Source organism: Panthera tigris, chromosome D1 (genome assembly GCF_018350195.1).
Source record: "Panthera tigris isolate Pti1 chromosome D1, P.tigris_Pti1_mat1.1, whole genome shotgun sequence".
Taxonomy (NCBI): Eukaryota; Metazoa; Chordata; class Mammalia; order Carnivora; family Felidae; genus Panthera; species Panthera tigris.
In genome coordinates, this window is record NC_056669.1 from 106,416,516 (window position 1) to 106,440,007 (window position 23,492).

The 23,492-nt window shown below is 53.3% G+C and overlaps 1 protein-coding gene across 1 annotated transcript; it reads left to right on the top strand.

Moving 5' to 3' along the window:
• The first annotated feature begins 7,122 nt into the window (after nt 1-7,122).
• Nucleotides 7,123-23,139, top strand: NAA40 (N-alpha-acetyltransferase 40, NatD catalytic subunit). The gene is made up of 8 exons (XM_042958981.1): nt 7,123-7,358; nt 14,676-14,771; nt 15,738-15,790; nt 19,094-19,189; nt 19,263-19,421; nt 19,594-19,677; nt 20,145-20,222; nt 20,496-23,139. The coding sequence occupies exons 1-8, from the start codon at nt 7,353-7,355 to the stop codon at nt 20,635-20,637; spliced, it is 714 nt and encodes a 237-aa protein (XP_042814915.1). The 5' UTR covers nt 7,123-7,352; the 3' UTR covers nt 20,638-23,139.
• Nucleotides 23,140-23,492: the final 353 nt, after the last annotated feature.

Consider the following 23,492-nt stretch of genomic DNA (forward strand, 5'->3'; position numbering starts at 1 on the left):
CTGTTGGCGAAAGCCCTCAATTCCTCACCGTATGGACTTCTTCATGGTGCTGCTTGTGCGTCCAGGAAAGCATGGCAGCTGGCTTCCTCCCCAAGAGAGCGATTCCAGAGACTCAGGCAAAAGCTTGGTCTCCAGTTTCATAACCTAGTCTTGGGAATCGCACACCGTCACAGTATTTTATTGTCACATAAGTCAGCCCTAGTGGGTGCGGGAGGGGACAGTATAAGGGCATGAATGCAAGGAGGTAAGGGGTCCGGGAGCCATTTTGCTGGCTGGCTGCCACAGGCTGGACAAAAGCTCTGGTACTGTAGAAGGTTCTAGGAGCAAGACTCATGAAGAGTCTGATAGACGGGGCTTGGGAAAGATAGAGCCTATGGAGTGTATGGGTTTCCCAGGACTGTTCGAACAACATATCTCAAACTGGATGGCTTAAAACAATAGCAATTATGGGGTGCCTGGGTGCCTCAGTCAGTTAAACATCTCCCTTTGGCTCAGGTCACGATCTCATGGTCTGTGAGATCGAGCCCCACGTTGGGCTCTTGTACTGACAGCATGGAGCCTACTTGGGATTGATTCTCTCTCCCTCCCCTCTCTCTCTCTCTCTCTCTCTCTCTCTCTCTGCCCCACCCTTGCTTGCTCTCACTCTGTCTCAAAATAAATAAACTTTTTTTAAGTTTATATTTTATTTTTTTAAGTTTATTTATTTATTTATTTTGAGGGGGTGGGGGAAGAAAGTACAGGTCATGGAAGGGCAGAGAGAGAGGGAGAGACAGAAAATCCAAAGCAGTCTCCACCTTGTCAGCGCAGAGCCCCACGCAGGGCTCGAACCCACGAACCGTGAGACAATGACCTGAGCTGAGGTCAGACGCTTAACCAACTGAGCCCCCAGGCGCCCCGAATAAATAAACATTTTTTTAAAAAAAATTGGAAAGGGGAGCCTGGGGGGCTCAGTTGGTTGAGCAGCATTCAGCTCAGGTCATGATCTCATGGTTCGTGGGTTTGAGCCCCATGTCGGGCTTTGCCCTGAAAGCAAGGAGCCTGCTTTGGATTCTCTGTCTCCCTTTTTCTCTGCTCCTCCCCCGCTCACGCTCATGCTCTCTCTCTCAAAAATAAATACACGTTAAAATTTTTGTGAATATTAAAAAAATATAGCCATTTTCTCACAGTTGTGGAGGCCAGAAGTCCCAAAACAAGGCGTTGGTGGGGTTGATTCCTTTTAGAGGCTCTGAGGGACAATCCTTTCCATGATGGCTCCCGGACATCTGTCTTCCTATGGCCACCTTCCGTGTGTGTGTGTGTGTGTGTGTGTGTGTGTGTGTGTGAAACCACTCTCCCCTTTCTCTTATAAGGACACCAATCATTGAATTTAGAGCCAACCCTAAATCCAGGAGGACCTTCTTCTGAGGCCCCTAACCTACATCTTTACATCTGTAAAGACCCTATTTCCAAATAAGTTCACAGGCACAGGTTCCAGGGGTTGGACTTAAAGCGTAACGTTTTGGGGACACTGTTCAACCCGCGGCAAGAAGCGTCTCTGTGGAGGGAGGGAATGGTCGATGCCATGACCTACTGTCTCCACCTGCTTTGACTCAGCTGTCACCTCTAGGGAGCTTGCTACCTTTCCTTTGTGCCCCATAGCACCTTAGTCCACCACCATCACTGCCACCATTATTCCCTCAGCTAACATTTGCCGTCAGGCACTGAGCTGGGCCCCAGGGCTACAGCAGCGAGAGATGCCAAATTTAGTGGGCAAAAATATGGGGCAGGGTGTGGGAGGCCACGGGGCTTGAACTCGTGACTCTGAGATCAACACCTGAGCCGAGATCAAGAGTCAGAATGCCTAATTTTTTTTTATGTTTATTTTTTTTTCTAAATTTTTTTTTTAACGTTTATTCATTTTTGAGACAGAGAGAGACAGAGCATGAATGGGGGAAGGTCATAGAGAGAGGGAGACACAGAATCTGAAACAGGCTCCAGGCTCCGAGCCGTCAGCACAGAGCCCGACGCGGGGCTCGAACTCACGGACTGTGAGATCACGACCTGAGCCGCAGTCGGACGCTTAACCGACTGAGCCACCCAGGCGCCCCTTTTTATGTTTATTTTTGAAAGAGACAGAGTGCGAGCGGGGGAGGGGTAGAGAGCGAGCCGGAGACACAGAATCTGAAGCAGGTTTCAGGCTCTGAGCTGTCAGCACAGAGTCCGACGTGGGGCTCGAACCCACAAACCGTGAGGTCATGACCTGAGCCCAAGTCAGATGCTGAACCGACTGAGCCACCCAGGTGCCCCAAGAGTCAGATAGCTTAAGGACTGTTCAACCATGCCCAGTATGGAGCCTACTTTGAATAGATGGATAAGTGGCACCCGGGGTAATCTGAGTTGCAGATAAAGAGTGAGTTTAAGTTTGGCCCATGTATTGTATTTGGCAACCCTGACATCCCAGCCTCCGTCAGGGAGAGAAGGCTCCGAAGACCTAAGCTGGGAGCCCAGGGCTAAAGACAAGAGAGGGTTTCTGGTGAAGGGAACAGCAGGGCCAAAGTCTTGGCGCGGAGAGGAGGCCCTGGCCAGGTGGGAAGGGGCCAAACATGCAGCCCCTAACCCCTGATGGAGGCTGGGACCTCAGAGTGCTTAACTGGCCTGACCAGATGTGCACTTTAGAAAAAGGGGGGGATGTGTGTGGCAATGAAATGCCAGAGAAAGAAGAGTGTTTCAAGGAGGAAGGAGTGAATAGCAGGCCAGATGTTGCAGGGAGGTCCAGAAAGACAGGGACTGAGACCCGTCCATTGGGAAGCTGCTGGAAGCATCGGGCAGAGGCTTCCGCGGGGTGCTAGGAAAAGAAGCCACCTGCAGGTGGCTTGAGGGGTGAGCGGCGTGAGAGTCAGGAAGGTAGAGAGAAGGTGGGCCACTTTTTCCGAAAGTTTTTTTGCGGAGGGAGAGAGGCCTGAAAGCAGGAGAGAGCAGGGTTGAGGAAGGCGGGGGAGGGAGGGAGGAGTGAAGGGAGGGACCCTGAGGGGATGAGGCCCAGCCCGGGGAGGTCTGGCCCTGGAGGAGGCTCAGCTCCTCAGGGGGCCGGAAGGGAGAAGGTGGGGGCGCTTTCAGATGCCTTTTGGGACATCCCAGGACTGTCGTCTGCCAGGTGATGGGGGGGGGGGGCAATGTCTAAAGCCCGCCTCTCCCCAGCCGTGCAGTGACACGCGTGCCACTGGGGAGGTGTCTCCCCAGCCTGTGCCCCCCCACCCCCAGTACAGAAGATAACACAGAGCACGGGCCATCTCCAGGCCTCCACAAAGCAAATGAGTGAATGACTAGTTGAGAGCAGTTGAGGGCTGTAGGGCAAGAGGAGAGCAAAGCAGGGTGAGGGAGTGGCTGGAGCTGGAGGAAGAAGGGTCCAGAAAGTGGGTGGGAGGGGTGCAGGGCCTGAGAGAGAGGGGCAGAGTGTCTCCGTCCAGAGGGGTGTGAGAGGAGAGCAGAGCAAGATGCCCGGGGGCGTGTGTGTGTGTGTGTGTGTGTGTGTGTGTGTGTGTGTGTGGCTCATGAGGCAGTGTAGACAGCCTGGTCGAAAGAGGCAGAGGCTTGTCAGGGAGGGGAGGAAAGGAGCGGTGGGTGGGGTGGGGAGGGGTGGGGAGATGAACTTTTGCACCTTGGAAGGGAATTCCTTGGTCGCCCTGGGCCATGCCAGGTGCCTTCCTTATTCCTATCGCCTTTAATCTCATTTAATTCTCCCAACCTGCCTTGGAGAACATCAAGCCGGTGAGAAAACGGTCGCTGCGGGTAGTCTCACTGTAGGAATAAGGAAACCGAGTTTCTGGGTCTCGAGGCACCTTGCCTAAAGTCTCAAAGCTCCCAGGTAGCAGAAAAGGAGTTTAAGCCCAGGCTGGTCTGACTCCAAAGCAGACTCTGTCCCACCACCACTCAAGGCCAAGGAAGCCCTGAGCAGAGAAGAGTCCACAATCAGGTGGAAGGATACTGATGTAGGGCAGGAACAGGGCATTGGACCTTCTCAGGCCTCTCACGGGGCCCAGATGATGTCACCTCCCCAAGGGACGGCTGGGCTCACCTCCCGGCCTTGTCAGATATCCCGCAAATTCCAGCAGCCTGGGGGAAGGTGGACCCAAGAGTGAGGAGTGGCACAAGAGCCAGCGCATAAAGTAATCGTGGAGGCAGATATCTGGTCCCTCAAACAGCTGACCTTGAAATTCAAAGTAGGTAAGGAAACAAGAAAAGCCAAAACAGGGTGGGGACTGCTCAGGGTTGCAGGGGGTGGGGGGTGGGGGGGCGGGTTGAGCCTGATTCCCACCTTGCCCCTCCTCCCTCTGTAAACACCCTTGCCCACTCCTTCATGCTTCCCTGGCTCTGCAAATACTGTTCCCACCCCTGGAATCTCCTTGTCTCCTCCTCCTTCAAGGGCAAGTCCACAAGGGCCCCTCTTCCCACCCTGGCCACTCTCCTCCCACCCTTAGCTCCCTCTTCTGGTCCCCAGAGTACTTGCAAGCAAATTTTCTTTTTTTTGCTTTTTTTCTTTTCTTTTCTTTTTTAACTTAATTTATTTTTGGTACTCTCTACACCCATTGTGGGGCTCAAACTCATGACCCCGAGATCAAGAGTTGCAGGCTCGGGGGACCTGGGCGGTTCAGTCGATTAAGCGTCCGACTCTTGATTTCTGCTCAGGTCGCGATCTCACGGTTCATAAGTTCGAGCCCCGCATCCGGCTCTGCACTGACAGTACGGAGCCTGCTTGGGATTGTCTCTCTCTGCCCTCCCCCACTTGTCCCCCCCACCCCCGCCCTCAAAATAAATAAGCATCGGGGGAAAAAAAAGAGTCGCAGTCTCCACCGCCTGCGCCAGCCAGGCGCCCCTTCTGACCGAGGAATAGGATTCAGGTTGAAGATTCATTCATTCCAGTCTACCTACATTCCTCTCGCCGTCTCCTCAGGCTGGAAATACCATCACGCTGGCTGCGCTCCAATTTGTGTCTCCTGCCTGGACCTCCCCCCTGCTCCGAGTTCCAGACTCTGATCACCCCACATTTCTATGTGAATGTCTAGAAGACATCTCCAACCTGACATGGTCAAAACAGAATTCCTGATCTTCCCCAGCCCCACCCTCGTCGTGTTCCCTCCAAAGCTGCCCGGGTCTCTGTTGAAGCCGCGGCACTTTCCCAGGAGCTCAAGCTCAAAAACACACCAGACAGACCCTGACTACTACTCCCATCCCCACTGCTGTCCAGCTGGCACAAGCATCATTGCTCTTGCCTTTGATTGGGGCAATGGCCTCTGCATGGATCCTCCTGTGACCTTGCCCCTACACTGTCTTCTCAACCCAGTGGCCAAGAGCACATAAGACACTCCATGGCTCCTCCACGCAGATTCTCCTGCGGTGTCCCAGCTCGCTCTATCCCAAAGTCCTTTAAACCCTACAGGCCCTAGGGAACCTGGCTGCCTCAGTCGGTAGAGCATGTAACTCTTGATCTCAGGGTCATGAGTTCAAGCCCTATGTTGGGCGTAAAGCTTACTTAACAACATCAAGCGTACAAGCCCTCAATGATCCTCTCTCTACTTGTTTTTTAAAACAATTTTCTTTAACATTTATTTATTTTTGAGACACAGAGAGAGACAGAGCATGAGCAGGGGAGGGGCAGAGAGAGGGAGACACAGAATCCAAAGCAGGCTCCAGGCTCTGAGCTGTCAGCACAGAGCCCGATGCGGGGCTCGAACCCACGAACAGCGAGATCATGACCTGAGCCAAAGTCGAACACCCATGCTTCCTTACTTCCTTCGGATCTTGACACACATGTTACCACATGCTTACCTTCCTTGAGTATCCTAGCTAAAACTCCAAGTCCTGACCCTCCTTATCCCCCTTCCCTGCTTTATTTTCCTCCATAGAATCGATATCATCTACCTTATTATATATTTTTACCAGTGTATTTAGTTTATTATCTGCCTCCTTTTAGAACACAAGTGCTGGGGGCGTCTGGGTGGCTCAGTTGGTTAAACGTCCAACTTCAGCTCCAGTCATGATCTCGAAGTCTGGCCCTGTGCTGACAACTTGGAGCCTGGAGCCTGCTGTGGATTCTGTGTCTCCCTCCCTCTCTCTCTCTCTGCCCCTCGCCCGCTCACACTCTGTCTCTCTTTCAAAAAAATAAATAAGCATTAAATTTTTTTTTTTTTTTTTTTTTTTTTTTTTTTTTTTTTTTAGAATACAAGTTCTGTGAGGGCAGGCCTTTTCTGTTATGGCCGTTTGCTTTGCTGTCGGGAACAGTGCCGAGCCCATGGTAGGCCCTCAATAGATACTGTTGAGCACTTGTTTTGGGGTCATCACTGCACTGAGCACTGGAAGATGGGATAATGAGCAAATGACCAAGTCTATGAAACTTCAGTCTCGATCAGCTGTCATCTAATTTTCGCGAGTATGACCCTACCTGCGGAGCTCGTGGAAAACTGACTCCACCCCTGGAGTCCTGGGGTAGGACACCCGGTAGGACCCAGGGGTGTATACAGTGCATTCAGCTTCCCAAGTGATTCTGATGCAAGGGGTCACGCTGGTCTGCTGGGACAGACTGAAAGTCCTATCGTTCAGGACACCTGAGGTCTCATTTCCACAGCACCATCCATTAAACAGTGTTGCTTGCGTCTCCCCTCTAAACAGTGACGTTTTGGACTGCTCGTCTCTGTGTCCCCTGGGTTCAGCACCGCGTAGGTGGCGGTGAATGCTTATTGAGAGAGCGAATGAATGAGGAACGAACAGTTAGACGGATGAATGAAGAACGGGACTCCGGTTAGAAAAGGAACTTCAAGAGTTCGAGATCTAGAAGGCGGGAACGTTTCCAAAGAGTTTTCCTGTGCCCGAAGGTTGCAGGAGGAGCTGGTGTTTCCGAGGTCATGACGCGTTTGCTCCTCTGCGAAGGTGCCCCGGCCCGGCCCGGGCCGGAGCGGCCGCGGGGAGGCCGAGCGCTGGGGCAGCGCTGCCACCCACCCTGCGGCCTGGCAGCGCTCTGCTCAAGGCCAGGCGCGGCCGTTGCCATAGCTACAGACACAGCCTGGAGAAGGGGGGGCGGGGCCGGGCTTACGTCATTCCTAGCGCGACGCTGCTCCGCGCCTCCCGCCTCTTTCGGGAGCGAGACCCTCCACCCGCCTCCCAGGCTCTCCACCTGCGCGCTTCCCCAGCTCGCGCCCTCCCCCTCTCTGCGCCGGCGCGGTGCCCGCCAGGGCGCGCAGGGGAGCCCGCGAGGCGCATGCGCGGTGCGGGGCCCGCCGCCGCTCTGGTGTCGTCGCCGCCGCCGTCGCTGCCGTTGCCGCCTCCCTGCCGGCAAGTGTGGGAAGGAGGAGCTGAGGGCCGCCGCCGCCGTTGCCGCCATGGGGGTGAGTGAGGCAGGGAGAAGAGACGCGAGGGCCGGGAGCGCTCCCCGCTCCCCTCGCCCCCTGCGCCCCCATTGTTCCTTGAACCCCCCCTCACGTGACCCCGACACCCTCCGGCCTCACGTGACCCCCCAACCCCCACATGACCCGGCTCCCCCATTCTAAGTGTCCCCCAACTCGGCGCAGCCCGGGGATCCCTTGGGGAGCCCCCTTCTCCGGGCTCCACCCCCTTGGGTGTCCCCCCCCCCCCCGCTCCCCGCCCCCCGCCCCTCGCGTCGCGCCCGCCCCGCCTTCTCGGCTGACCTGTTATCTTCCTGGCCTCTCCCTGACCTCTGCGCGGTCCCTGGGGTACCCCCAGCCCCCAGGCGTCACCCATCACCTGGCTGTCACCGGCTTCGCGGCTCCCCACATCCCAGGCCGACCCTGGCGTGGAGGGAACTGAGGCCCGGAGAAGAGGCACCCAGCCAAGGTCACACAGGCAGGGAGCAGGGGCCAGACCCAGACTCGGGCCTCCCCCGCCCTCCGCCCCTGGCCGCGCTTCCTGCTACCCGGATTCTCCGGGAAGCCGGTGCCCCTCCACTCTTTCCAAACCTCTCCACCGGCCTCCTCCTGCTCCTAAAACGTCCCCTTCCCTTCCGACAGAGGCCTGTTCTCGAGGCCTCCTGGAGGCAACGGAGTGGTTCTAGTTATTTCTTGGCTTGTTAGTAGGCCAAGTACAGGTGGCTTTGCACGGGCCGGCTGTGCGGGTGAGCAGGGGACCGATGGCGGGGCCGCTGATGGCTCCAGCCGCAGATGGGTAGTGACCACCTGTTCTTCCTGAGGCAGCCTGGAGGTGCGCCCTTCCCTGGCAGAGAGGGTTGGGCAGAAGTTACTCAGATATTGCTGTGAGTTCACCTTCCTAAGTTCCACTTAGAGCAGCATCAGTCATTCCCCTGTAGCTGGCCCTGCCTGGTATCATGTATACTAGTTTTTACGTGGAATTTTCCCCACCTGTAGCAAGCCCGGCCTTTGAGCCAGATGTCCCTCCGTTCTGTCGTCACTGGCCAGCAACACGATACGGTGCCAGTGACGTGGCCTTCCTGGATTTGAATTTTCTCATCTATGTAATGAGGATGATGATACCATCCCCCCCACCCCATGAGAGGATTAAATGAGATAGTGGATGTCCATAGCCACACGGGTGCCTCTCAATTCGTGGCTGTTATTTTTGCTTGTATTCTCACCTTTTACTTTAGTTGTCTAAAATAGATCTGTGCTATTTTTAATCCATTGGGTTTGTCCCTCCTGTTGTTAACCTAGATTTTTCTCGTTTAAGTAGTTATTGACCGAACATATCAACTTGTTAGACAAAAATAGTTGTCTAACCCCTGTCGAAGCACTTTATGTAATCCATGTCAAAAAAAACACATTCATCTTGTTTCGGCAAGGAATTTTGGGTACTGCGTACTTCCTATGTAGAAAATCAAGCCTAGAAACCTTAGGCATATTTAACCTGGATTTTGCTGAAAGGTCCCAGACCCCAGCTCTTGTTGAAATGAGGTAAAATCGGGGCGCCTGGGTGGCTCAGTCAGTTAAGTGCCCGACTTCGGCTCAGGTCGTGATCTCACGGTTTGTGGGTTCGAGCCCCGCGTGGGGCTCCGCACTGACATTGTAGAGCTTGCTTAGGATTCTCTTTCCCTCTCTCTCTGCCCCCACCCCTCCGCCCCCACTCATGCTTTCTCTCTCTCAAAAGTAAATTAAAAGATGGGGCACCTGGGTGGCTCAGTCGGTTAAGTGTCCGACTTCGGCTCAGGTCACGATCTCGCGGTCCGCGGGTTCGAGCCCCGCGTCGGGCTCTGGGCTGATGGCTCAGAGCCTGGAGCCTGCTTCAGATTCTGTGTTTCCCTCTCTCTCTGCCCCTCCCCCGTTCATGCTGTGTCTCTCTCTGTCTGAAAAATAAATAAACGTTAAAAAAAAAATTAAAAAAAAAAGTAAATTAAAAGAAAAGAAAGAAATGAGGTAAAATCTGTGCCCCTGGTATCCAGTCTGTACGTGTCTACTCAGCATCAGCCACGACAGACTGAGCAGAAAACAAAAGGCATAACATGCCATTCTGGCCAACACTTCCTTACTGGTTGAGTTGAAAGCAGGACTCAGAGATACTGCGACCCTTGCTTCCTTTAGGGCCTCCCCACATTATTACTCTTACTTCACAGATGTGTTTCTCAGAACAGCCCCTACCTAGTCTCTTCTGGCCTAAAGCTCACTGCAGAAGAGAAACTTGAATCTTCTGCCCTGAAACAGAGCTGGAACCCTCTCTCTCATTATCCTCGTTCCTCATGGGTGGGGACTGTGGACTCCCCACGTCAGTGTCAGGAAGGCCAGTGTTTGTGGCGATCACCCTCTGTTGGAGGGCCCTGCTGCGTTTGACAGCCTGACCTCAGGCTAAGAGTGGCGTCAGACCGAACGCCCTTCTCTGCTTCAAAGGTCTTTTCACCCTCGACGCCACAAATGCGTGGTCTTTTAGGAATTAGAATTTAGAGCTCTGGCTCCCTTTGCCAAAAAAACAGGTTTTTTCTAGACACTGGATACTTTGAGGGGTGAAGGTATTGGCACCGGGAAGCTAAGAGGTGCTAAATCTCTTTTCTGAAATGTGCCTCCTGCCCCCATCCGTGTGCTTTTTGTTTTTTAATTTCTCTGTGTGACTCCTGGCAGTCCTAGAACTGCCTGTGGAGACACTGCTTTGATAGGAATAGCAGGGGAGGGGGGCTCTTGGCGGGGGGTGCTCCGGCGGGGGGGGGGGGGGGGGGGGGGGGGGCTCAGTCAGTTAAGCATCTAACTTTGGCTCAGGTCATGGTCTCAAGGTTCATGAGTTCGAGCCCAACTTCGGAATTCTCTCTCTGCCCTTCATTCACTCACACTCTCTCTCTCTCTCTCTCTCAAAAAAAAAAAAAAAAAATATAGCAAGGGGAGGAGTTTCACAGCTTCGTGTGAAAACACTTATGTAATATGTAACACTTGATAACAAGTGCTGTATAAATGTAGTTCATGTTGTGGAAGAAGCTCCCACTTTAGGGTTCAGACCTGGATTTGAATCTTGGATGATTCATTCAGCAGGTATGGACTTAGTACCTACTGTTTGCTGAGCACTGGGTATACATTGACTAATTTTACCAATGTGACCTCTACCTCTGCCTCTACCTCATGGAGTGCACAGTCTGGTGTGAGTGGGGGGAGGGGGTGGTAGGGAGACCTCTTTGAGAAGTCTTTTCACTGTCTCTGTGACCCTGAAAATGATCTCACCCCTCTGTGCCTCAGTTTTCTCATCACAGAAGTGGGCACACTTCTTTGTAACTTGGTGAGTTATAAAGACCAAAAAAAATCATCTTTATTTTTTTCTAATGTTCTGTTTACTTATTTATTTATTAAAAGAATTTTTTTTTAACGTTTGTTTATTATTGAGAGACAGAGCATGAGCATGGGAGGGACAGAGAGAGAGGAGACACAGAATCCGAAGCAGGTCCCAGGCTCTGAGCTGTCAGCACAGAGCCCGACGCGGGGCTCGAACTCCCAAACCGCGAGATCATGACCTGAGCCGAAGTCCGACACTTAACCGACCGAGCCACACAGGCATCCCCGTTCTGTTTATTTTTGAGAGAGAGAGAGGGAGAGGGAGCGTGCGAGCAGAGGAGGGCAGAGAGAGAGAAGACTGAGGATCTCAAGCAGGCTTTGTGCCGACAGCAGAGAGCTCAGTGTGGGGCTCAAACCCACAAGCGGTGAGTGAGATCATGACCTGAGCTGAAGTCGGATGCTTAACCGACTCAGCCACCCACCCGCCCCGCTAAATCATCTTAAAGCGTCGGCAGAGTGTGGCACTAGCGGATCCTTGTAAACAGAAGTCCTTATCTTTGGCATCTAGTACGTTGTATCATTTTGACCCAGCAGCAGTCCTGTGAGCTGTAGGCACTGTTAGCCCCATTTTACTGATGAGGAAGTCGAGATTCAGAGAAACTAAGTAACTCGCCCAAAGTCACACAGCTACTCAGAGGAAGAGCTGAGTATCAAATCCAAGCCTCTTGACTCAAAATCCCACACTCTTTTTATTATATAAAGCTCCCCTGGGAAAGACACTTAACCACAATGAGCTTTACTGTTCACTGTGCCGATTTCCCATTTTAATTAGGAGAATTTTCCGGTGTCCCTGCAGGATAGCCTTACCTCCACAAGGCAGGGCAAAGCTAATTGGAACAGTAGGAGACCACTTTTCCTAGTGTGTGCTAGGTTTGAGGGAGAGCCCCTGCCTGTCCCGGCTGCAGCAGCCTGCCACATGCCCCGTGTGCAGGGACTGAAGCTCTTAAGGGTCTCTTTCATTATCTGCCGTCTCGGGCCACGGCAGCCCCAAGCCTCACTCTGAGGGTTGCCTGGCTTGCCTGTTCCCTTGCATGAATGAGCCCATAAATCTCCCGGAGGCCTGGGGTTGGCCCTCCTGCTGCTTGTGCTTAGGAATTACTTCCTTCATGTGCTTAGAAATGAGATGCTGTGGCGGAACCCACGTTTCAGTGCTTTCTGGGTCCCAGGAGTCACCTGCACCTTTGATCTCTCGGCTCTGTATTGTGTTAAGGGAGAACCAGCATGCAGAGTGGAGGAGGGGAGCTCGTCTCAGCTGTAACGGCGTGCTGACTTCTGACCTGTCCTTCCAGCTCTTCTGTGAGGCCAGCATTCGAGTCCCCACTTTTCTGGGGATGGGCTTGCTTTCATAGGGCATGCAAGGGCGGCGGGAGGAGCACTGGCCTGGCCTGGCCTGGCCGATGCCAAAGCGCATGTTCTTTTCTTGGAGACCTGCTGTCTCGGGTTTGCCTGTTCCTCACCCCTACCTCAGTGTAGAGGTAGGGCCTGGGGCAGCAGCGTGTGGGCACGGTGGCGGTGGCAGCGGCAGCGTGGCAGCCATTTCCAAGCCAGAAGGGATGAGAAATGAATTGCTGAGTGGCCACCTTAAGGGCACCTGAGGTCTCGCCTCTGTCTTGGCAGGACAGAGACGGTCTTTTGACATTGATGTTGGCCTTCCCGTTGGGAGACAGCCTGGCTGGTGGAACAAACCCTGGATCTGGGGCTCAAACCCTGGGGTTGAATCCTCTGCCATTCGCTCTTGGGGGAGCCCTACATGAGTCACACCATCCCTTTGAGCCTCAGTTTCCTCCCGTGTGAATGGACAGGATGGTTTTTGCCCTGAGGAGCGAAGCTGTTATTTGTGAAGTACTTTGCGAGCTGAGTGTATCCCTCAATGTTGTTTTGAAATTCAAATTCCCAGAGGAAAAGGTGGATGCTCTAAAACCTGCGTGTAGTAGAGAGGGGCTGGTCCTGTCCCCAGTCAGTCCTAGCATTATGAGGACAGTGTGCTTGCTTCTGTTTGTTCCTTTATTTATTTTTTTATTTTTAACTTAAAAAAAAGTTTATTTGTTTTGAGAGAGAGACAGCTCAAGTCGGCAAGGGGCAGAGAGAGAATCCCGAGCAGGCTCTGAGCTGTCAGCGCCGAGTGATGCGAGGCTCAGACCCACAAAGCTGAGAGATCATGACCTGAGCCGAAGTCAGGAGTCAGACACTTAGCTGACTGAGCCACCCAGGCGCCCCTGTTTGTTCCTTCCTTTAGGGAGGTGGGAAATGGGGTCTAGCCTTGCTTCCAGCCCAGTACTCAGTGTGGGGATAGTAAATAGCTGACATTGAGCGAGTTTACACCTAGAAGAGCAGTTCCTGTGAGTTCCTTGTATCCGAGCTCTTGCCTTCTGGTCCCTCAAAATAAGAGTTAAGCAGTGTTGGGGAGCCTGATGGCTCAGTCCGTTTAGCGTCCGACTTCGGCTCAGGTCATGATCTCGCAGTTCGTGGGTTTGAGCCCCGCATCGGGCTCTGTGCTGACAGGTCAGAGCCTGGAGCCTGCTTTGGATTCTGTGTCTCCCTCTCTTTCTGCCCCTCCCCGGCTTGTGCTCTGTCTCTGTCTCTCAAAAATAAATAAATGCTTTAAAAAAAAAAAAAAAAGAGAGCGAGAGAGAGTTAAGCAGTGTCATTCCTTAGAAAGCCGAGGGTAGAATTTATCCTGAAACTTGTCCAGCAGCTGGCTTTTTCAACTCACCCTTTGCTGGGCCCGGTCGGTGTCAGGGCTAAGGTGCAGCTGGAGGTAGTAAAACCTGTCTCTGGGGAGCTCGGGGCACTGAGAGGTGGGGTCCGAAGAGGCAGTGCGTTGGTGCAAAAGCAGAGCCGTCCTGCCCGAGCCTTTGGGTGCCTTCTGGTGCCTTCAGGAGTTGGGCCGGGCGGGTGGGCAGCTCGGGACGCCTGCGCTGCTCTGGGCTTCCCGGGGAGTGAGAGCAAGGGGCCTCGTTCACTGAGAACAGGCCAGACTCATCCTCACCGGCTTACACCTCCAAGGACGCCTTCTGAGCCTCATTGGTCGGATGAGGAAAGGAAAGGCAGAGGAGGGCTGGGTCTTTTCCGAATAGCACTCCGAAGAGGCCTTGGATGAGGCCTGTCAGACTCCAGATGGGCTCTTTTTCCCGTGTCATTAGCTTTTTACAAGAGGGTGAGAGGGTCCGTTGAGGCCTGAGAGAGCCCCGCGTGACCCTTAAGATAGGATTTGCTCTGCACGCAGTTACGAGTGGTTTGCCGCTCGCGCCTCTGTGCAAGGACGCTCTCTCTTTGCTCCTCCCCTGCTGCCTGGGTGCCCTGCGGCGTGGCCTTGCTGACGTGTGTCAGCGTGGCCTCTGTCCCCAAGTGAGCCCTTCGCTCTGCCCTTGTCGACACTAGGTGCGCAGTGTGCGCGGCGCTTCTGGGGAACAGAGCGCCCTGGCCCCAGGTTAAGAAAGGGGACCTGGCTCCCAAAGGGGCTCCCCCAGACCGAATCTTTGCCTTCTGGAGCTGGAAGACACTGAAAGGCTTTGAATAAACTTCTCCTTAGGAACAGCTTTCAGCGGCTACCTCGGAGGCCTCCCTGAAGCCTGCCCTGACTGTGTCTAAAATTAGTGGTTGCCTCCTTAGGAGGGAAAGGATGAGTGCATATTTATTAGGCACCTGCTGGGGCCCAGGCTCCGCCGCAGCCATTGTCCTGTGCTCTCACTGGGTCCTCACAGCCACCCGTCAGTCCCGAGGGTCAGCAGTCTTTCTGACAGGGAAGCCGAGAAGTCTAGTGACGCTCCCGAGCGTAGAAAACGCTTGGGTCTTTCCCACCCCGCCAAGTGTGCAGCAGGCGAGACTGGAAACTCCTGCCGCTGAGGCCAGGCCTCGGCTCCTCGGAGGCAGAGTCAAGCTTTGGTTGGCCACAGCCCTTCCAGCCAACTTTGCTTTTCCCTGTTGCAGAGGAAGTCAAGCAAAGCAAAGGAGAAGAAGCAGAAGCGGTTGGAGGAACGAGCAGCTATGGATGCCGTCTGTGCCAAAGTGGACGCCGCCAACAGGGTGACTCCCCTCCTTCCCAAGTCCCTTCCTCCTAGAACTTCAACTTGGTTTTTAATTTGACTTCTTTTGGCGCCACCCTGTGGCAGAATTTTGTTACTCCAGCCCACGCCTCCGCGGCCTCCTTGCTGCGGAGGCAAATGATTCAAATGAGCCAAGCCGCAGCCCGCGGGGCCCGAGATTGGCGAGGGCGTGCGGGCAAATGTGGACTCAAATGGGAGTGGCTGCTTCTCTCTGTGGGTCTCCTTCCGTACCAGTGGAAGAAGGGTCCGGAGACGTTTTTGTTAGGATTTTGCATTTTGGTGAGGAAACCCTCCTGGTGAAATGTGATACAGTTTTCTCGTTCATTCCTTCAAACATTAGTTGACCGACCGTGAGGTGCCAAAGGCTGTGCCGGCACCAGGGGCCGGAGGCAAGGAAGGAGTAGCTGTGGAGCTAACCCTAACCCTCACCCCAGTGGCCCTAGGAGCAGGCTTGGCTTTCAAACAGCCGAAGACATTGCGGTCATCCTTCCTGCCCCCATTTCGTATCCCATTTTTGCCCTCATTTTAGCCCACCCACTAAACAGTCCACGTATATAAGGAGGTGGTTCAGGGACATGGTTGTTCCAGTTTGGGTTTTGACCAGGTGAGGCTGGTTGGGGGCTTCTTCGAAGTATGCAGGTGGATCAGGGTGGGGGGGGGGCCTCTCTTTTGGCTCAGGTGACCTAGAGGCCAGTATTAGTGTTAGGCGAGTAGAGTCTCTTCTTACCTTGTGACATGAGGCTGACTTCAGTCTCGGGCCTTCTTACTAGAACCCTCCCTACCTGTGATTCCAGAGCTGAGGCAGGTGAAGGGTCTGTATGAGGGCTGCTCCTGGGCCGGAGCTAAGCCTCCCAGTGTGGGGCTGCACACCGTCGCACCTCGGGGCAGAGCCCGCGACTGGGCCACGCCTGCGTTCGTGCTACACCTCTTTTCTTTCCCTCCGCAGCTTGGAGACCCTTTAGAGGCTTTCCCAGTGTTCAAGAAATATGATCGAAATGGGTAAGTGTTTCACTCTCCAGCTGTTGTCTCCTTGACGGTCTGAAGGGATTCACCTTCCCAGAGTATGTTTCCTCAGACCCGAATTTGCTCATTTGTTATGAAAAAGAAGAAGCTATGGCTCATGTCTTGTGGGGATAGAATCCCCCGGTCAGGGTGACAGAGGAGTCCCTAATGAACAAAGATTGCATAATCTTAGACTGAGGTTTCTTTAGGATTTGAAATTGTCTCTGGGTGAAGAATCATAGAGCTGAAGAATCGTAGAACTGAAACAAACTTGAAAAATCTAGGCTGACTTCCTCCTTTTATGCAGGGGGAAACCGAGGCTCAGAGAAGCTGGATAAGATTTCTGAGCTACAGAGTTTCTCTGTGGCAGCTGAGGGGGCTTTTCATTCCCAATCTAAAGCTCTTTCCTGGAGTGTATGGTGTAATTGTTAAAAGCCACTTACTAGGGGCGCCTGGGTGGCTCAGTTGGTTAAGCGTGACTCTTGATTTTGGCTCAGGTCACAATCTCACGGTTCATGATATTGAGCCCCTCATTGGGCTCTGCACTGATAGCGGGGAGCTTCTTTGGCATTCTCTTTGTCCCTGTCTGTCTGCCCCTCCCTCGCTGGTGCATGCTCTCAAAAAGTTAAAAAAATTTTTCAGGGCGCACCTGGGTGGTTCAGTGGGTTAAGCGTTCAACTTCAGCTCAGGTCATGATCTCACGGTTCATGAATTTGAACCCTGTGTCGGGCTCTGTGCCGACAGGTCAGAGCCTGGAGCCTGCTTCACATTCTGTGTCTCCCTCTCTCTCTGCCCCTTTCCTGCTCACACTTGGTCTGTCTCTCTCTCTCAAAAATAAATAAAAATTTAAAAACTCTTTTAATTTTTTAATTGTGTGTGTGTATATATATATATATATATATATATATATATATATATACATATATACATACACACTGACTCTGGGCTCCTTTGGGGCCTATATATATATATATAAATATGTATATGTATATATATATATATAAATATGTATATGTATATATATGTTTATTTGTTTTTGAGAGAGAGCAAGGAGAGGAAGGGCTGAGAGAGAGGAGACACAGAATCCGAAGCAGGCTCCAGGCTCTGACCTGTCCACACAGAGCCCGACGCGGGAAAAAAAAAAGTTTTTTTTTAAAGCCACTGACTGGCTCTGTGACCCTGAACAAGTGACTTAACCTCTCTATGCCATTTTCTGATCAGAAATGGGTCTAATAATAGTACCTTCCTCATGGATTCGTCACAAGTATTAGATGTAAAGTGCCAGTGCCTAGAGCTTACCAAAAGCTAGATCAGTGTTGACTGTTCTTACTACTGTTATTGTTGCTAATCCAATTTATTGCTGTGGGATCTGGATTAAAGCCCCCTTCCCCTTTCTGTCCTTTTGGTTGATAAAACAGGAAGCATAATCTGTCTTACCAGAGATGCTGTTGGCTTGGGGAAAAACAGGGGTTATGATTTTAGAGAATCCTAGCTATGGGTTTGAATCAAAACCGTAACTCTTAAGAACTATATTCAGACAAACCACACAACTTAAGCCTCGTTTTTTTTTTTTTAATCTGTTAAATGGAGTGATAATGCCAAACTTGCAAGGTTTTTTTGTTTGTTTTTTGTTTTAGTTTATTTATTATTTGTTTTGAGAGAGAGAATGAGAGCATGAGCGCACGAGCAGGGGAGGGACAGAGAGGGAGGGAGACGGAGAATCCTAAACAGGCTCCACGCTGTCAGCGCAGCGCCGGGCTGGGGGCTCGAAGTGATGAACCGTGAGATCATGACCTGAGCCGAGATCAAGAGTCAGATGCTTAACCGACCAAACCACCCAGGCGCCCCTTGCAAGGTTGTTTTAAGGAGGCGAGAGAATTATATCCAGTTCTGTAAGTAGCAGCTGGTATGAGTATTTTAGTCAACAAGAAAGACAAAGGCACGTATGAAAATTATGAAGCAAACGCCTTGGTAGGTGACACTATATCTGCTTTTCATAGTTATGTCTGAATTTGATAGTGTCACATTCGTTTGTTCTTCCTGCCTGTGATCAGATGCGCTACAGTTCCTCCAGTAGCCTTGTCATTCAATGTCCAGGAAGTCCTTTGACATAGTTTAGGGATACCTTACTGTGACATCTTCTAGTGTTCCATATTCAGCATTCCTGCTGACTTTCAGAAATACGGAACAGCTCTGAAGCGGGCACTGCCAGCTGACTCTGGGCTCCTTTGGTGCCTAGAATTTTTTGTGATCTGTGTGGCTGTGATCCTGCTTGAATGTACTTCAAGAATTCAGATTAATGGAGGATTCATATCTGCAGACTGGCCTTAGGAAAATCTACAGCTAAAACAGATGCAGTGCTGTGTTTGGGCATTTCTGACTACTACACGGTCAGTACTCAAGGAAAGGAAGACTCTTCAGGGCCAAAAAGTTCTGAATTTATAAGGCTGAGCACATGTGCAGGTCATATGGCGTGCCAGGCAGCAGAGGTGACAGTCGATTCCAACGGGGACATCCTCTGAGCGGTCGTGTCAAAGGCCGCTGGAAGATACCGATATGGGAACTCTGCAAGGACTCAGCATCACTGACTTCAGTCTTGTCATAATCCGGCACTACCTAGAGACTGGGATTTCATACTCTGGCCAAAGAGTTTAACTGTAATTTGTTGAAGTTTTATTTAGAAGTACGTAGATTAAGACACCTTAACATCTACAGCATATTTGTTAGTTTAAGAAAACAGCATGGAGTTGGACCCCATTCCACCCCATTTGATCAACCAAGAGCATCTGCTGTGTCCTCAAAGGAAATGGCAGGCAGTACTCCTCAGAGGGGTTATGGGCCATGGACTTCTCAAAGGGTCTGAGGTGACCCAGCCACTTTCAAGATCCCAAGGGAGCCCAGAGATTAAATGCCTAAGGGCAGGAACTAAAGGAGTCAAGACTCTAGTGTTTATAACAAAATACAGAAGAGCTGGATTTCAAGCTTTGCTTGAGAAAGCAAAGAGGTAGCAGAGAGGGGCAGAAGTTTACAAGGTGCTGAGTCTGATAAGGGCCTCACGTGGGGGCAGGAAATGGGACTGTGGTCAGGGTGGTGGGCCGGCGATGACAGTTGTTAATCTCGGCCCGCAAGGCTTCATCCTTCACGGGCATCTTCTGTAGTCACAGTCCGGAAGGCAGGGCACAGGCTTGGCTTTTCTCTGTAGATTAACAGACCAGGCCCGCTTCACTGGCAGGCTCTCAGGGCGGCAGGTAGCGCTCGGGCCTGTAGCCGGCTCCACACGCCTCCGTTTCCACTTTGCAGGTTAAACGTCTCCATTGAGTGTAAGCGAGTGTCCGGACTGGAACCAGCCACCGTGGCCTGGGCCTTCGACCTGACCAAAACCAACATGCAGACCATGTAAGCACACCCCGACGGGTCTTGCTCCTCCCCTTCTGGGGTTTCCCGCCCTGACTGCCCCCACGTTTCCCAGGTACGAGCAAAGCGAGTGGGGCTGGAAGGACCGAGAGAAACGGGAGGAAATGACAGACGACCGAGCCTGGTACCTCATTGCTTGGGAAAGCAGTTCCGTCCCTGTTGCCTTTTCTCACTTCCGGTTTGACGTGGAATGCGGCGATGAAGTCCTGTACTGGTAGGAGCCCCGGCTTGGGGTGGGCGTGGGGAGGAGATGCTGACACTGCTCCAGGCGTCCAGCCGGGTGGCAGAGTCCACTGTCCCCGTCAGGGTCTGCAGGCTGCCAGGGCCCCAGGCTCCTCCGACGGGCCCTGCCTCCCCGTGCTCACGTCGCTGCTTTCTTCGTCCAGCTATGAAGTGCAGTTGGAAAGCAAGGTGCGGCGGAAAGGCCTGGGGAAGTTCCTCATACAGATCCTGCAGCTCATGGCCAATAGGTAAGGGCCACCCTGCGTGTCGGTCCGTTGCAAGGATCTGCCTCTGAGCCATCCGCAGTTCTTTGAGCCTCCGTGGAGGACAGGGCCCATAGGAACGTTTTGGAAGAAAGGCGTGTAGATAGAACCCTCTCAGTAAGAGTCCCTGCCCTGCTGGGACTCCAGATTTTGTACATGCGTTTCGATGCGGCGTTGCTTCGGAGAGCCTGTTGTGCCCCAGTCGTGGGGGTGCGGAGAGGAAGTGGAGAAGAAGCCGGTCAGGTGGGGGCCTGGCGGCCGTGCGGTCTCGTCAGCCCCGTAACAGAGGGGAGCACTGAGCGCTGTGGGTGCCCAGCGCGGAGGTAGAGTCAGGGCGCAGAGCAGCGCTCCTCACGAGCAAATGGGAGACAGCAGGCAGAGGCATGAAAGAGGAGGCGTGATTTCGCGTCTGTTTCTCTTTCTGGAAGGTGTTCTCTCTGCTTTCTTCTCAGCACACAGATGAAGAAAGTTATGTTAACTGTATTTAAACACAATCATGGCGCCTACCAGTTCTTCCGAGAAGCACTGCAGTAAGGAGCTGGGCCCCGGTGTGGGACTCTCTGGGCAGTAGGAGGTGCCTGCCCCAGGGTCCTGGCCCTCGCCCTCGCGCTCATTCATCCTGAAGCTTGAGTCCAGCGGTCCATGGGAGTGGCCTGGGGATCAGTGAGATGTGTGGCAATGCCCTCTGGCTGCGCGCTCACTCCTAGGGGTCTCACAAGTGCGGCTGGTGGAAAAGTTCTCAGGCCGGGGAGTAAGGCAGTCAGCTGCCTGCAGTCCAACCTTTCTTCTTGCCTGCCTTGCAGATTTGAAATCGATGACTCTTCCCCCAGCATGTCTGGGTGCTGTGGAGAGGACTGCTCCTATGAGATCCTGAGCCGGAGGACCAAGTTTGGGGACAGCCAGCACTCCCACGCGGGCGGGCACTGTGGTGGCTGCTGCCACTGAGCTCCCAAGCTAGAATGCTCTCTCCAAGGCCTGTCTTCTCCCCGGGCTCACGCTGCCGGCCAAGTGCCCTCAGAGCTGTGGCCTCCTCAGCCCTGCGCGTGCCAGGCTGCAGCCTGAGAGCACAGAACCCTGGGGAGGAGTGGTCCAAGCTGCCCCTCCTCCTCTCCCCTGGAAGAGCAGAGTGCCCAGAAGGAGCAGAGAGGAGAGGGTGCTGAGGGAGGAGCTGGCGGAGGCCGGGCACGAAGCGTATCTTCTCATGGTGGCTGCCTTCTCGCCTGGCCCTTGTGCCCTTGAGCATGAGGTTCCCCACCTTCTCCACAGATGGATTCCTGACAAGCCCCCTCCCTCCCCCCTGCCACACACACACTTGGACAGATGAGGTGTTTATACCCACCTTTATAAAAGTCCTGGAGCCCCGGGTCAGGGTCTGGCTGGTCCTCAATGAAGAATGGATTCCGTATGAGATCGGGACGTAGAGATAGGCTTCAGAGAGACTCACGTTTCATAGATGAATGCTCTGGTGGAGACCGTGGGAAGGCCTTTTGTGCCACGACGCTGGGAAGCAAGGGGCTCTTTCTAGCTGTGCTTTTATGGGCTCACGGCGGCCGGGGAGGCATTCCAGGGGACCGGCCCGTCGGAAGGAAGGCCCCATCCCTCTCTCTGAGGACCAGGAACAAGGTGTGGATGGGGGCGGGGTGGGGGGGCCAGAAGACAGTTGCGTCTCTGGGCTTTTGGACTTAGTGACTCGAGCTCTTCGTTCACAGAAACAAGCCGGAGGTCCTGCCGGTGCCTCTCCATCGCCCTTCACCACTTGTTCTCCCTCAGCTCACCCCCTCACCCCCTCACCCCTTCACCCTGTTCTTACTCTCACAGGGGAGAATAACGTTAGGGAGCCCCTCCCCTTCCCCCAGAAGGATCCCTCGTTCCTGGCGTGTTCAGTACTGTCTCCTCTCAGATCTTGGTGCTGATTGCTCTCTGAAGGTGGGGCCCCCCTCCCGCTTCAGAGAGCCCCCAGCCAGCAGCAGGCCCCTCTGCCTGCGCTCCCCAGCCTTGCCCCTTGCTGCCTCAGTGAGGCCCTGGCGCCACTGCCCTGGCTGGCGGCTTCGGCTGCAGCAGGAATGCCTCTCGGTGGCCCAAACCGCTGCTCCTCTCTCTGTCCAGTGTCCGCCTTTGGCAGCGGGCTGGAGCAGGGGGAGAAGGCCTTCCTCCTCTCCCGCGGGATAGAAAGGCTGTGGTTCGGAGCTTCTACTCGCCCTGATCTCCGGGCCTTGTTCCCCTCCCAGGGAAGGTAATGACCAAATTCTTATCCAGGAAAAAGCCCCGCCGCCTCCCCTTGGACATCCTTGAGCTCTGCTTTAGGGAGTGTCTTAAAGGTTCTAGCCTTTGTGAAGTTGCTCTTCGGAGGTCTGTTCTGACCTCAGCGTCTGCCCCTACCCCACCCTCTGCCCTGACTCAGGTGGTCTATGCTGGCGGGTCTCCCTGGAGCTGTTCTTGCCTCTCCCCTACTTTCCTGCTTGTGCAGGGGCCTGTCGCACGGCCTCCTTCACCCACCCGGCCCTCCTGAGTGCTCCGTGTCGCTCTTGACCCCGCCAGCAGCCGACGTGGCACTCCGTTGGAGAGGGCCTTGCAGCTTTACACTGGAACAAGCCCCCCTCTGCCCCCGCCTTCTGGCTTGGGGGGGGGGGTGGATTTTACATGGGCGGGGGTGGGGGGGAGAAATTTGAATTGAATTGCTGGGAGGGCATTGGTGGGCTCCCTCCAAGAATCATGGAATGACAGAAGCATGTTTAGGAATTTTTTTCCTCTGATCCTTATCTCGACACAGAATGGATAGATATTTATTGTCTTAGATCATGGATTTCTGATACCTCCCATTCAAGGGGATCAAATGGAACCCCACTGTAAATCCTTCATGAGGTGAGTTCAGTGTATGTCGTCTCTTTCCATTCATTGGACACCTGTCACTGAGCCCACTGGCAGATGGGGTGCCTGGTGCCGCACCCTGGTCCTCCTGCCTCTGCCGGTCACTTCCTGCAGGGCTGCTGGGGGTGGGGGCGGGGGTCAGGGCTGGGGCGGGAGAGGCACTGCTTGAGGCCAGTAGGCCACTCTCTGTTGTTGGCGTTGAGCCCATTCAGTTCTCACTTCCCCGGGTCTTGGTTTTGAGAAACAGGGCAGGCCTTTTGTTCCCGGCTTTTTTGTGTGTTTGTTTGGGGCATGTTAAAATATTTTTTAAGACTTTTTTTTTTTTTTTTTTTTTTTTTAGTTGTATCCACCCTATTTCAGATTCTTTTTGTTGATGTCAAAAATGTGTATATGACATGCCTATGGTTCTTTTTAACCCTTTCTGGTTTTGTTTTTTAGAGGAAACTGAAGATAAACTCCTTCTTGATATATATTTTTTTCTTTAGCAACTTGTTATCACTGGAATCAAAGGGAAAAGTGATCTCTTTTTGCATTGGTTGTATTTGTATGTCACAAATAAAAGACACTTTGTTCAGCTGCTGGGATGGTGTCCTAATGCTGGGGTGCCATGGGCAGCGTGGTCTCGGGGGACACCCCTGGCCTTCACGGTGTCCCACTGTTGGCCTAAACCCTGGCAGGCATGTAGCGTGAGGCTGCACACCCCTTCCTGTGAAGGAGACCTCGGCCTGAGAAAACCTCAGGGTGTCTGGGGCAATAGCCAGGGGTGGGAACTGAGACCCAATCTGCCTGTTCGTGCCACTTCCCACTGGCCCCGGGTTAGAGGTAAGAGGTGTTTCAAGGGATGCCTGCTTTGTATCTGGGACCGAGTCCCGAGCCAGGCGCGTTGTGACATCTGACATCTTTGGCTAAATGTAAATTCTAGTGCCCCGGTG

Bases quoted from the DNA above. Each gene is read 5' to 3' on its own strand.
- NAA40 (XM_042958981.1), top strand. The intron at 19,422-19,593 runs GTAGGAGCCCCG...TTCTTCGTCCAG, and splicing joins GGCGATGAAGTCCTGTACTG to CTATGAAGTGCAGTTGGAAA. The intron at 19,678-20,144 runs GTAAGGGCCACC...CTTTCTTCTCAG, and splicing joins CTGCAGCTCATGGCCAATAG to CACACAGATGAAGAAAGTTA.